This window comes from Megalops cyprinoides, chromosome 11 (assembly GCF_013368585.1).
Source record: "Megalops cyprinoides isolate fMegCyp1 chromosome 11, fMegCyp1.pri, whole genome shotgun sequence".
Classification (NCBI taxonomy): domain Eukaryota; kingdom Metazoa; phylum Chordata; class Actinopteri; order Elopiformes; family Megalopidae; genus Megalops; species Megalops cyprinoides.
Window position 1 is genome coordinate 37,772,937 of NC_050593.1, and position 13,294 is coordinate 37,786,230.

A 13,294-nucleotide genomic window follows, 5' to 3' on the forward strand; every position below is an offset into this window, starting at 1 on the left:
GCACACTAACACAAAGCAGTTTCACGCACAACAATGCTAACGATAACGGGCAGATTTAGGAGAGTCATCCTCACAGACACACACACAGTCTGATATCACTCAGCTCACCTGTCCCTGGGCACGGGGTTCACCTGGCAGGCCTCCAGCAGAAAGCGCACCACCTCCGCATGTCCTACAGCGCAGACAGACAGCGTAAAGAAGGCATCCATGGAAACGGCTCTGCTGCTGCATGCAGTGCCACCTGCAGTTCAGCAGGGGAACAGCAGTCTTCCTCACTGTGTTTATTAATATTTATACTCTCAGCATGGCCTTATGAAGGCCGACTTACTGCACAAATCTTTCATTTTTCCATATTAATACTGCATATTATTCACACAGCATGGTATTCAAGGGTATGATGGTCCACCTTAGAACTGAATCTAGGGAGTTCAGACTCAGTCCTGTCTGCCATCCATTGTTTCAGGAGCTCCTTGCGTAGATAAATACTTTAAAACCTCTGTGGAATGCTTGCAATTAGGAAGAAAAACAAGTGCAAAGCCACCTTTTCCAGCTGGTGGAAATGGAATCTAGCCTTTCCAAACTGGGTAAAGTGTGAGTATCACTCTTAATGGAGGCATTTTCACACACAGCTGAATGATCTTCTCAATCTCTCTGGGACCCAGGTGAAATCCAGGTCCCTCAGCAGCTGGCCTTGCTGTTGTATGTACAGTAACATGGCAGCTTAACTGTAAACACTTATGCTAAATGTTTAGGATGCATCTCTCCAGACAGGTGCTGTTTGATTAGAGCAGACGGGGGAAAACCTGTACCTTCAGCAGCTGCCACATGGAGAGCCGTCCTGGAGTCATAGTCCCTCTGCTCCATATCCATGGAAGACAGAGCAAACCTGCAGAACAAACACAGGCTCTTCAGTTAGTGCTGCGACCGGTGACCCCAACTCTAACCTCGTCCTTATAACACTTCCCTGGATATCTGTGCTGCGGCGGACACAATATTTTCCCCAGGAAAATCAGATTGAAATATGCGCTTGCTAAGTCATACTGCTTGTGCTTGTGTGGTCTGGTAAATAACTGCTCTTTAGTAATTGCAGGTGAGGTTAAACACTCACATTCGCTGAGACCCTGACATACTGTGACACAAATAAACACTGACAGCAGCACGGCATCCACCAAGGATGGAGACAAGAGGCCCAGTTAAGCTGAATAAAGATCGACAAAATATGCGGCGGGTCCAGGCTTTACTGACAGAGAGCTGAGAATTTTAACCCTTCGGCAGCTGAATGTGACGTGAGAGATGAGGATCGCACCTCCTCAAGGCCGAGACATCCCCAGTGTAGGCAGCGAACAGGAGGTTGATGACGGACTTCACCTGCAGGGAGACGGAGAAGCCGTTTGTGGAACCACAGGTACGAGCCAACATCCAGCTGACACACTGATCAACCAACCAGCGCATCAAACAGGCATCGAATAACTGCATTTCTGTCAGGCACAATATTTTCCACAGAACCTTCTCAGGGTGATGCATACGCTGCTGCCCCCAGAGGCTACAGTTTCTGCCCTTAGTGTTTTTGACATGAGGAGAAATTCTGCCAGAAGGCAACATTAAGGGTAAATTATTCACAGCTTCATAATCAGGTCTCACCTCATGACATCAGTCACCCAGGGGCTCTTTACAGACTCAGAACAGCATCTAAAGAGGGTCTGTATTGTTTAGGGTAGAGTGACATTCTGTGATTCTGAAAGTGTACTTTTAAAATCCAAACGATGATTCTCTGTAAATTAAGAGGCTGTTCATTTCGCCTTCATTTCATAGGCTCTGCCAGAGGGAAAGCTGTGTTTGAATGTTTTTGAATTTTGGTTATAAAAATAAGCCTAATGAAAAATAAATAATTATTCATTAGGACATTCATGCATTCCGACTGCAGCCTTCATCTATGCGAAAATCAAGGTGAGTAATGGCCACTAGGGGGCACTATATACCTTAGCGTTACCATCCATCAGTTAATGGAAACAAGTTTGGCATTCATAAACCCTAGTTCATTCTGGTGTGAAAAGACTTAAGAATTATTCTCCTGAGTTATTAGGTGCATGACAGAGTGTTATATTAAAGGGAAAAATGTATATTAAAAACATTCCCTGATCACTCAGGCAGATTTATTACTTAGCATTAATGTGCATCGTCACAACAGGCAAACACGATACACATACACAATAAACATTTTATTTGGCTAGAGCGAGACCTTTAAAGGCATCTAAAACAGTAATGCACACTAAAGATTAATTAAAATTAAATCTCAAAAAAATGTTCATCTTAAAAAAACTTTGATCAGCTGAGATATTTCTAATGCAGCTGGTGTTTGGAGTTCTCCTGAACTTGGAAATGCTGAATGAGGTGTTATTTCCACGCTGACGGAAACTCATGCATGTGAAACAGAACGGTCTGAACATGCTCCCACATGCAGCTGCAAAGAAACCCCAATAACAGCACAGTGAGGCACACCAGCAGGTCAGTCCACAGGAGATCAGCCTTAATAAGGAGCCTTAAACACACCTGTACTGTACACACCAACACATAGCGCACAGCTGCACATCAGCCCTGCAGCTGATCAGCATGACACAGTGAGTGATTCTCTGAAACAGGCCAGTCTGTCGTAGGGGATGGCATAACTCTCTCAGCTTCTGGTACACTGTCACTGGAGAGCAGCACATACAGCAGGTATCCATGCTGTATAATCATTATTACTACCACGATGTTGTTAAACTAACAATATCATTATCATATTATATTATTTTCAGACTGTCATAAAATTATTGATAGCATCACAATTAAGTAGTTTAAGTGATTTTGTGTGAATAATATTGGCACCTCAAGTTTACATTTATACATTTTTTGATGATTTTCAGAATAAAGGAAATTTGTTGACAAACTGAACCAGATGAGTCAGAGAGGATCACAGGCTGCACAGTCAGTAAGGTTAGAACCTCAGCCTCAGTTTCACTCTCTCCTCATCAGCAGCACACAGCAGGCAGAGAAATGTACAGCAGCACAGATCAGCGGTGAGGAGGGCGGCGGAGCATCACAGACACGGCTATCAGCACAGAGCCGGGCCGAGAGGCAGGGCAACCCTGGATACAGACGCACAGCGTCACAGAGAGAACCAGGCTGCAGAGACGAGGTCTATTCAGACAGGGATATCTTAAATTCCAGTTACTGTGAACTGTGGCCCTTACAATGTGGACACACTGTGACTGCAAATATGTGTCTGTATCCATTCTCCACCTCACAGCAGCCACTCAAGGCCAGAAAGACCTTATGGCACCATCCTTTTGCTAAAGTAACATCAGGACCTCTGTCAGGGTAAAACCCAGTGCTTCAGTATTTTCAGAGTGCTCCTTAGCAGGACTAATTGTCACTTGTCAACCTGTTTGACAGGCTTGGTGTTTGCTTATCCTGGGTTTTACCTCAGCACAGTAAGAGGAAAAAGCCATCACAAAGAAGAGCGCAATAAAATGCACAGATGCAGATGTGCATGACTGCAAGCATGCGCTTCTACAGTCCTAAACACGAATGGGTTGTCTGGAAGTCTCTCCTCCTCACACACCGTACCGCAGCAAGAAGCCAGCAGATCAGCTGAAAACACACACCGTATCTCTCAGCAACACCATCTCTCTCTCAGGCAGTCCCTCACTTCATAGCACTTCTCATGGATACAGGTACAATATGCACTGTGCGCGCACACACACACACACACACACACACACACACACACACACACACATACATACATACATACATACACACACACATACACGTTTCATTTCTCTTTTACCTGTCTTGGCTGTTCTGTGCAATATGGATGCACATCTACCACCACAAATTCCTATTTTACAAGAAAAATGTCTTTTCAAAATCTACATCAGTTTGGCGTTTACAGAGAACCCAGAAAAAGCCATGAAACTGAAAAAGTAAAAGAATAGTCATGGCTATGTGGAGACATTTCCTAATAATCTTTATTTGAATATTACAGGGATGAACAAAGCAGTATTGCTTCAATACAAGCTCATCATCTGGAATGACAATACAGGCTTCAATCCCATGAAGAGTTACGCCTAAATATTCATTGTGTGGCTTTGGACTAATACTGCTTTTAAGACCGATTCCTCCAACCATCCACACAAACACAGCAACAGCATATGACTTTTTCCCCTTTCTGTTACCAGCCCATCTCCACTTCCACACTGCTAGGAAAAACAACTAAGCCCTTTATGTCCAAGATCAGTTTGTGTCTAATGGTGCGTTTTCAGCCTCTCCATACAAGGAACTGAGAGGCAGTATTCATCAAGTTTCTGGACTGCAAAGCTTCACGGATTTAAAGGGCAAAGCTGTTTGCTTCTGGCAGAGAGATTACAAAGATAAAACTTTTAAGTGAAACAAAATGAACATAAAGGTGGGGTTTAAATACATTTATTAAATGATACAAAAATATGCATGCTGAAGATAAAATCATGAAACAAAATCAAACGAGAACATTCCCCACAGGTTTGCGAACGGATGTCAGATACACAGAGAACTAATAAGGTCTACAGAAACCCCCTAAGTTAAAGAAAAAGATTGTAACTTGCTCCTTCATCATAACAGAAATCAAACATTCTTTAATTCAGGAAACAGCCAACATTTTACCAGACTTACGCTACTGCAACATTGTATGACGTGAAACATACTCAACTTCCCAACTTGAGTTTCAATGAAGCATCAAAGCCTCACGCTTGAAATACGCGAACGAGTCTGGAACAACATCGCTGCATTTCCCACACAGGCGCTGTATGTAAATGAGCTGGTGATTGATTGGCTGATTTCCTGTTTGAATAATTGTGATTCTGGCTTGTGAATGCAATGCACCACATAATGGAATATCTGCAGCTGAGAACCATTCTGTAGACATACAGGCAAATATATGAAACTCAGAGTAATGCAATACCCTGTGGTAAGCCTACACAAACTACAGCGCTAAAAATGAAAAAGAAAAGCACATTCCATTCAATATTAACCTACTAAAACAGCATTTGTACTGTTAAGATAAAGCTTATACCCATTAGACAATAATATTTCCAGCACAATCTGACATTCAGATTTAAAACTACTGAAACACAGCATGTCCTGTAGCATGTCTAAGGCCTCGGTTGGAACGGGTGTTCCGTTCAGATATGTGCTACAACAGCAGCTTGTGAGAAACGTTTCCAGCATGGTCTAACATTGATGTGCCTAATTCATGAAACTAGTTTCTATTACCTGCAGAGTAACACCTAAGGCCCCTTGTTGAAATATCTGTCCCATTCAATACATTAATGTACAACTAGAGCAACACTTGTGAAAGGTAACAGAAAGTTTGTGAGGAATGTATTCAGAGCTTCTGACCTGCTGTTGAGTTTTCCCAGTCCTCCTCCACCCCACAGTCACTGGGCAACTCGGGCTGAGCCTTTCTTCTTACATTAATCTATTGATTAACTGTGTGTTTTCAGTTAAACCGACATGGTTCCCTACCCCCATTCTAAACACTGACGGGAGACATTAGGACTGTAATCTTCACTGACTGTTTCAAACTCATCTTCAGCTATGATAACTGATATTCAGCTCGATTTGATGTACAGCTGAGACGGTAGGCCGCTGGCTGAGCTCGGCTCAGACACCCAGGCTGCTATACAGAGCAGCGGTGCGGGGGGGCTCCCCTTCACCCCCCCTGCTGTGGGCTGATAATGACACTGAAACTACTCACACTCCTCTTGTAAGAAAACACTGGTGTAAATATCAAACTCTGGTCTTATTCATCCCGTTTCCCTTTCCTTTCCAATCGGAATGCAGACTGAACTCACGGACTCATAGCTCCTAGCACTTGAATCAGCTACATCATGCTAGTTTACTCACTAATACTAACAGCTGTTCTATAGTGAATAGTGTTCAGATTTTACTGATGATAGCTTTCTTTACGTTCAGTTTATGACAGTTTTTTAAGATAGCTAGTAGAGCTGATAGCTGAGAGCTGTTATCCGTGAAATCACAGCTAAAGCTAGCTAGCTAACCAGGTATGTCAGATCAACTGGATAGGTAGCAACCTACAAGTAGAAACAGTCAACCAATAAACTGTTGGCGGACAAGTGATTAATAGCCAATCACTGAGGGATCCACAGCGGCTGAAACCTGGGACATGTTGGGTCACTTTATGCCTCCTCTACGCAAAGCAGGACAAGGACCTCCAAACTCAACAGCGTTTCAAAGCTCCTCCCTGCAAAGCTGCTATTTAAATACTTGCTGGTATGTGAATGTGAGTGTAAAGTTATGCTACACGTAATGCATAATAAAACCTCAGTCTGTAATCTTAGTGCATTTTAAAAAATCTGCCAATGCACTTCAAAGCCATCTTACTTGCTTTGGTTTGTAGACAGTGACATAAAGGACACAAACAGTTTAAACTGTGTAACATCTTCAGTCATGATTTTAAAAAACTCTGAGTGCCTGAAACTGGTAGCACAGCTTGGGGTGGAAAATACATTCTGCACGAAAAGAAAAAAGTACAATTCAGGTACAGAACACTGCAACAGGACATCTGTAAACCACCAGATTGATGGAAATAAATAGGTTTCTGAATCATTTCTATAAATAAGATCAGAAGGGCAGCAAAGGCCGAGGCTGGTGAAGGAGCCCCCTCCCTCTCCACAGCCCCCCGTGAGAGCAGGTCCTCTAGTTTCGGTCCCCAACACTCTCCATCCTATAGACTACAGTGGTGGAGCTGTCCTCATGGGACTCAGTGGGGGAGACCTTTTTCCACAGAGTGCCTTTGAGAGCTAGCTCTTGCTGAAGGCTCTCGTAATCCATGGGTCCGTAGCTGTGCTGCTGTTTCAAGCAACACGGATAATGCATTAGTTTCTCCCTCACAGGAGACCAGCTGGCTCAGTGAATGTGCCACAAAACGCTTTCATTGAATGAAACTTGGACTGGATTAAATATGGAGAGGTAGCATAACACACAAGTGTCAATACTGTGCAGTTTGTGCTAATGAGCCACCTGCCACTTACTGTTCCTAAACCGTTATAGTTGGACGTTTATATTAATAAATAATAATAATAATGTTATTGGATTATTCACTGCATCTTGCATCTTTTGCAGGATGCTGTTTAGCTACATCTACATCAAATCCAGCCCTTTAAACATAGTTCTACATGCCCACTGGAAATCCAAGCCTCAACAAGCGGCCTGAGATCACTAAATGCACACCTGGAGCTCAGTCTCAGCATGGACATCCTGTTTCTCACATGAAAGATGCCTTTTGCTTCAGCAATCTTTCAAACATGCCTTGCATTTGTCTGTGTGAGTTTAAGTGTCAATCATTTGATCAATGACAAATTCACTAACAAGATGAGGATTAAATAAAGCAGGCATGCCAAAGCTTGCTGAAAGGAATCGCATCCCAGAATTTTACAACAATAGCACACAATAGATGATGATAAAGCAGTACATCACATTCAAAACTTTACGCTGGCCAAGAGTACACACGGACGTATATTAAACATAAATTAAACAGCAGTAACAAGAGTTCTCCTTTAGCGGCCAGGTGAATTTTTCAACAGCATGCCATTATTAAGACATACAGAATTTACAGCACTAAGTGAGGAAATAAAACTGCCCATTTCCAGGGGAGAGTGATAATGTTGCTACATGTTTAAATTAAGAAGGCCTCCTTCCTGCCCCTCTAAACCTGTCAGCTGCTGAACACATCCACAGGCCTGCTGAGGTTAAAGGAGACAGGTGAGTCAGGGGCAGGGACTCAGGTACACAGGTAAGTCAGGATGGCACAGGTACATACCCGCTGGTCACCGCCCTCCCTGCGAGGGTCCAGCTTCTTGGCAAAATGCCTCAGGTTGTCGTAGTTGTGGAAGTTGCAAAGGGAAACCAGGTCCTGAAATGCAGTAAGAAACCATGAGCCACAGCGCGTCATTCACATGTGTCTCTATGTAGGCCATGTGTCAGCCATGCTTTTTACTGTCTGTTTTTGTAAGTCTTATTCAGAGCTACAGTTTGAGATGGAGTTCAATGGAAGTCCAAGCATGAGATTTCAAACTCACAACATCAGCAAATAAAGTAAAGCCTCAAAGGGTCAAAACATCAATAAATGCTGTTCGAAATCACATAAAACAACCTTCAAGTATCCCACTGGCTTGCAGTTAAATTGCATGCACCTTCAGGACGCAATACCCATGCTCTGACAGGTCTCTATTAATGACAGTGTGTCCTTGACAGAGTGAGTGGGATGCAGAGTCTGACCTACCGTGCAGAACTGGATGCCTCTCACGCTGTTGCCTAGCTTGTCCAGTGGAGGAGACCAGCACATGATGCCCATCACATTGGGCACCACCAGCAGAATGCCACCTGCCACGCCAGACTTGGCCGGCAGACCCACCTGCCACAGAGAGCAGAGAGTGTTCTCAAATCCCACACACTCAAAACTCAGAAGAATCTGCCACAGGGATAACAAGGAACTGAGACAATGTGTTAATAACACTCATGTGTCCTGAATTCTACGCTTATTTTATTAGCCATCTTTATTAATTAGCTAACTTATTTCATATCTTATGGTGTAATTATATTTCATTTTTATAAATACTTATTAATTTTTTTCTGCTTGTAAACAACATTAAAGATGGTGGGAGCATTGTGTTAATAAGTTGTATTTGTTGTATAAGCATTTTGTAGAAAGGGAGGCACAGAAAAAGAAGACAGGAGGCTGTAACTGAAGTGGGAGAGGGGAAGAGGAAGATGAAGAGCAGGAGGAGGAAGAAGAGGAAGAGTAAATGAGTGGAGGTGTGCAGCATGTTCATTACATGTTACAACACCTTTGCCAGCTGTTCACTAAAATTTCTTAACAAGCCACTGTGAGTGAGTCAAGTGAGTATGTGTGCGCGTGTGTGTGTGTGTGAGAGAGACTCACGTGGAAGGCGAACTGGCCGGAGAAGTCATACATGCCGCAGGAGTGCATGAGGCTCAGGGTGTTGCGTACGGCCTCAGGGCTCAGCACGCGCTCGCCTGTGATTGGACAGAAGCCGCCGTTCGCCAGCGTGGCAGCCATGACGCTGGCGCTCTCACACGTAACCTCGATGGAGCACAGCTGTAGCAGACAGACAGGCAGATAGACAGGTACGTTACATTACATTATTGTCATTTCACACACGCTGTTATCCAGAGCGACTTACATAGGTCACAATTTTACACATTATCCCTTTATACAGCTGGATATTTACTGAGGCAATTCTGGGTTAAGTACCTTGCCCAAGGAAACAGCAGCAGTGCCCCAGCAGGGAAATGAACCAGCAACCTTTTGGTTACCAGCCCTGCTCCTTACTACTATGCTACACTGTCTCTTGTACAGGTAGAACAGGAGAACATTGAACTTTATTTAATGTAAATGTAAATGTAAACTTTCAACAAGCATTGCATGACAAATACACCCACAACATGAAATTACAGTACATTCACCACAGCAATGTTAGAATGCTCACATCCAAAATGGATTCAGTTTATGTAACTAAAGCAGATACACTGATTTGTCCTTGAAAGCAAACATGGAAAACATAAATAATAAATGTACTCATAAAACCTGCTCATAAATCTGGTGGGAATCAGAATTCTGAGTGATGTCAGGGCCCCAGGCACATTCCTGAGCTGTCAGTCATATGTGTCGTCTGGCATGATCACATTACCCCGTGTCAGCTCACAGTCACACCTGGGCAAACCTAACTCACTACCTGCTGTTTCTCTCACTCACCTGGAAGTAGAAGTCTAGAATAGAGGTCATGTCTGTTCCCTCAGGGAAACACTGCACAAGGGAAGAAAAAAAACACTGACTGGTTAGACAGATACAGAGAGATAAACATGTTTTCTGCCCACGCCCAACACGCAGACACACCCATCACATGCTAAACTCACAGACAGGAACAAGCTGTTCCCTCTTCTGAAACAAGGAAATGCAGTTTTGCTTCACACATCGACAGTACAGCAGGAATGCACTGATAGAAAACGCGGATAGGGTGCAGGGCAGTGGAAGTGAGGGGGGCACTGACCTTCTTCTCTTTCAGGTAGTAGCCGATGGCGAAATTCCTGTCGCCTGACTCTCGCTCCGACTGGAATCTGGGTCAGAGAGGAAGCAACTCGTCAGCAGCTCATCAGCAGAGGACACTTTCACACTGCATCTACACGCCTCACTCCACATGCCTCTGCTCCTTTCAATGATAGCTCTGCTCTGTAAATGAGGGCGAAAGCAGCATCCACATCCAGCCCTCAGCATGTTCCTCTCACAGACTGAGAAACAGAAACTGATTGTAAATGGGCATTTCATCCTCAGGACTTACGTGGCATTGCTGAAACCCACATACTCATTCCCTGCCATTTTATTCAGGAAGTTCATGACCTGTGGGGAAAAGGAGCAGCACTGAAAACAGCCTTTCATTCAAAACAGCTCGAAAAGACACATTTCTCTGTGATCAGTCATACTCAAAAACTCAGATTTACTCACATAATCAAACTTTTCGGCATTGCTGGCCCCTTGCTAAAAAAAAGGATGAAATAAATATGAATATTAGTTCACTGATGACTACTACTGCCAGCAGAAACAGCACAGCATCAATCAACACACTATGCTACAATACTATTTCACCACAAACAAACATCTTGATGCCTTTTATAAATTTTTAGTATATGAAATTTTTAGTAATTCACTACGTTGAACAGATATATTTTAGAATACACTGACATTCTAAATTATAATATAAAACTAAAACTCTTATAATATAAAACTAAATAAAACAGACATTTTAAAACAGATATTAAATGATATGATAAAATGGTATTATAACATTTGAAATATGAAAGCAGTCTTTGCAGGCTGCAGCACTCAGGGGAATTAGCAGGTCAGGTGTTGTGTGGAAATATGAGGGTAAAATGAAGCTACATTTGAGCGTTACCGGTACAGTAAAGGCTTTTTTCTAAATTAGTTTGTCATACAAATCAAGCATAAAGGTCAAAACTTTCAGTTTCTTTTTTTAACATCATCACTAAAAAAAAATATAGAAAACATGAATTCTGAAAATGTACAATGTCTCTTATTTTGGTCTTGGGTTTAATTTGGAAAAATAAAAGATGCCGAGGTCAGGCATTATAAAAGAGTGTAAACATGCCATGAGATACTGTACTGTGTGCGTGTGCGTGTGTGTGTCTGTGTGTGTGTGTGTGTGTATTTGTGTGTGTGTGTGTATTTGTGTGTGCGTGTGTGTGTGTGTGTGTGACACGTAATGTCCTGTCCCTGCTCAGCCTATCAGAAGCCGGGGTTATTGGCGTGGGGGCGGCGGCACAGTGCTGCTCTCTCTCAGAATAAATCCCTTTCAGAGCGATGAGTCACGTCCTCAGCCGGCTGAAAGCAGGCCGTAGGTCTGCCTCATCTTTTCCACAACATGCTTTTTAATACATTACAGGACTGCATCGAAAAAAAAAAATCAACTATACTGTCTTTGGTTTTAAGTAATGCATGAAAAAACTTTATTCAGATAATTACATCCACTGGTCTCCAACTCATCAGCAAAAATCATGTTTGACAACAAATAACCAGAATGAAATGATTTACCTTTATCAGGGAGGTGCAGACGATAGCCCCAGCATTCACCATGGGGTTGTGGGGTTTATCTGTGGAAATAAATACACATTCAACATGTATAGCACAACATTTACTCGTCTGTAATTTTGCCAAACATCAGTGTTCTTCCAGGAATTTGACATGAAAGGGGTCCACACCCTACACAAGCAGTGAAGATGGTGTAATAAGCTGATGATGATCTGTTTTTAATAACAGTGCATGTGCTGTACATGTTATCAGAGTGAGCGGCTGCAGATCCCTGCGTATGTGGGTCAGTAGCAGACTGTACTGCTCGCAGCCCTGGCCTGCCATAAAGAAGGGCCCTGAATGAATGTTTAACTCTGATAAGTGCAGCACTGTGCTGAGGCCTTACGACACTTCCTCCAGCACTTAATCTTCTTAACCAGCTCAGAAACAAACCCTGTTCCACTACCAGCAAGCTCTCCAGAGGCCATGAGATAACAGGAGTTTACAGTACAGACCAGGACAAACAGACAAACCATCAGGTGTACAGGTGGGTACTGAGCACCCCGCTTTGCTGCAAAGCACTCTGAGAACCTTGGCATGATGAAAGGCTTAATAATAATAATAACAATAATAATAATAACAATAATAATAATAACCAAGAATTTTTTGTTAAACAATAGAAAATGGTGTAATTAAATTCATGAAGTCACCAACTCTCAGAAAACACTGCAATGCATTTTAGAACAGCAGGATTTTGTTTGATATTACAATGTTGAATAATTATTTAAATATTAAATTATGTCACATTCAACAAGTCGTTCAGACTATTAGTTCTTACCCTTATATACCCTTTTATACTGTAGTATCATATACAACAGTCAGTCTAAATTGATTACTTCTCCACTGTTTTTGGAAGGCGAGAAACCCTCAGGCAGACTTCTGTAAATAAAGCTGCTCTTTTGCTTAGAAAAATTAACAAGGAGAATAAGTACAACCTCTGTTCCTACACATTACATTACATTAAATTATTGTCATTTCACAGACACTCTTCTCCAGAGCGACTTACATAGGTCACAATTTTACACGTTATCCATTTATACAGCTGGATATTTACTGAGGGAATTCTGGCTTAAGTACCTTGCCCAAGGCAACAGCAGCAGTGCCTCAACAGGGACTTGAACCAGCAACCTTTTGATTCCAAGCTCTGCTCCTTACCACTGCACTATAATTCTGACCATGAAAGGCCAAAGTGGTAAAAACAGTGAAGGAAGCTTGTGTTGCACATAAGGACTACAGACGGCTGTACCGAGTCTGTGGCACAGCTACACATCTCTCATTCATTAATATTTCATCCAGCCGCCATGGCAACAGAGTGCTGCAAGGCCATATCACTTTGCTTTGAATCTTCACGTCACCAGCTGCTGCAGGACAGTATTTCACCATGCCCCTGTTTCTACGCTGGGGAAAAGAGACAGTCCAATAGGACTCTACATCACCAAGCTCACTGAGGAAATCCACAGGATCTGTATCTCATGGTGTTTTGGTATGATTTTCCTGGAAGAGAGCTAAAGTAAACATGATGAGAAAGGGTTAATGTGACCCTTAGAGTGACGTTTAGTCTGTACGGTCCATATAGGTGCTAACACACACTCA

General features: G+C 42.7%; 1 protein-coding gene across 3 annotated transcripts in view; it reads right to left on the reverse strand.

The window, feature by feature from the left end:
- Positions 1 to 13,294, reverse strand: part of LOC118785637 (glutaminase kidney isoform, mitochondrial-like) — a 29,529-nt gene that overhangs the window by 1,300 nt on the left and 14,935 nt on the right. Inside the window, exons 7-17 of one of the 3 annotated variants that reach the window (XM_036540453.1) lie at positions 11,666 to 11,724; positions 10,562 to 10,594; positions 10,398 to 10,456; positions 10,110 to 10,176; positions 9,815 to 9,865; positions 8,981 to 9,157; positions 8,321 to 8,452; positions 7,859 to 7,951; positions 1,307 to 1,368; positions 810 to 886; positions 109 to 172 (exon numbers count right to left, since the gene is read on the reverse strand). In XM_036540453.1, coding sequence (XP_036396346.1) covers positions 109 to 172; positions 810 to 886; positions 1,307 to 1,368; positions 7,859 to 7,951; positions 8,321 to 8,452; positions 8,981 to 9,157; positions 9,815 to 9,865; positions 10,110 to 10,176; positions 10,398 to 10,456; positions 10,562 to 10,594; positions 11,666 to 11,724 — 874 coding nt within the window. Of the gene's footprint in view, positions 1 to 108; positions 173 to 809; positions 887 to 1,306; positions 1,369 to 6,577; positions 6,889 to 7,858; positions 7,952 to 8,320; positions 8,453 to 8,980; positions 9,158 to 9,814; positions 9,866 to 10,109; positions 10,177 to 10,397; positions 10,457 to 10,561; positions 10,595 to 11,665; positions 11,725 to 13,294 lie in introns of those variants that run through there. The other 2 variants (XM_036540454.1, XM_036540455.1) reach the window with 2 other exon arrangements.